The sequence below is a fragment of the Leopardus geoffroyi genome, chromosome C1 (assembly GCF_018350155.1).
Source record: "Leopardus geoffroyi isolate Oge1 chromosome C1, O.geoffroyi_Oge1_pat1.0, whole genome shotgun sequence".
Taxonomy (NCBI): Eukaryota; Metazoa; Chordata; class Mammalia; order Carnivora; family Felidae; genus Leopardus; species Leopardus geoffroyi.
The window spans coordinates 221896959-221897959 of record NC_059328.1 but is presented as its reverse complement, the minus strand read 5'-3'; the positions used below and the strand labels follow the sequence as shown (position 1 = coordinate 221897959).

Genomic DNA, 1001 nt, shown 5'->3' with positions numbered 1-1001 from the left:
GTCCCGCTCGCGGCGCGGCGAGGCGAGGGCCGGAGCCTGGCGGCGGCGCGGCGGCCTGAGGCCCGAGATGGTGATCTGCTGCGCGGCCGCGAACTGCTCCAACCGGCAGGGCAAGGGGGAGAAGCGCGCCGTCTCCTTCCACAGGTAACGGGGCCCCGCCCGCCACCGCCCGGCCGGCCGCCCGCGCGGCCCGGCCGGCCACGCCCCCGCCCGGCCCGGCCCGGCCCGGCCCGGCACCGCGGGGAAACTGAGGCCGCGCGTGCCGGCCCGAGGCGGGCGGCCCTCGGTGCGCCGGGCCTCGGGGCCGGTCCCGCGAGTGAGTCAGCGCGGGGCGCTGTGTGACCTTGGCCCGGGCCGCCGTCTCTGGGCCAGGCGTCTCGGGCCACCCCGGCGCCCACCGGCGGCCGCTCTGCGGCCACCGGCCTTTCGCCCTTCCGCCACCGGGCACCTACCCCACGCCGACGTGGAGGCCGCCCGGCGCCCACCTTACGGCCGCCACCACCCTCTCTCACCTCCGCCCCGCGGCCACCCTGCGCTCCATTGATTCGGGCTGGCCCCGCCGGTTTCCAGACAGTGTGTCCTGGAGACGCTCTAAGCTTAGTTGTCCTCTTGCGTTTGCTGTGACTTTTGTGCTCTTTCGATCGCGAGGGAGCCTGCCTTGAGTCGAGTGATCAGGACTGGGGCCGAGCAGATGCAAGTTGTGCCTCGAGGACTGACACGCGCTGCCACACGCTCTGCCAGCAGCAGGGTCCCGGCGGTCGCGCCCAGAGGTGGCCCTGCCGCGCTCAGGTGCATCCCTGGACAGTCGTGCTGGCTGCATCCTGCGCACCAGCAGGGCGAGGCCCGCTGTTCACAGGGGGGGCTTCCCCGGCCCACTCTTGGACCCGGCGCTCCTGGCCGCTTCTTCCTGGCCGGGCCTGGCTCCCCTCTCTGAGGGATTCTAGAAATGGGCCGCTCTCAGCCCGTCCTCTTCCCTCGACTTGCTCCCTGGAAAGCCTCCG

General features: G+C 73.8%; 1 protein-coding gene across 4 annotated transcripts in view; it reads left to right on the top strand.

The window, feature by feature from the left end:
- The first annotated feature begins 36 nt into the window (after positions 1-36).
- THAP4 (THAP domain containing 4) overlaps positions 37-1001 on the top strand; it is a 43520-nt gene continuing 42555 nt past the window's right edge. Inside the window, exon 1 of one of the 4 annotated variants that reach the window (XM_045482031.1) lies at positions 37-144. In XM_045482031.1, coding sequence (XP_045337987.1) covers positions 68-144 — 77 coding nt within the window. In that variant the 5' untranslated portion in view covers positions 37-67. Of the gene's footprint in view, positions 145-509; positions 790-1001 lie in introns of those variants that run through there. The other 3 variants (XM_045482034.1, XM_045482032.1, XM_045482030.1) reach the window with 3 other exon arrangements.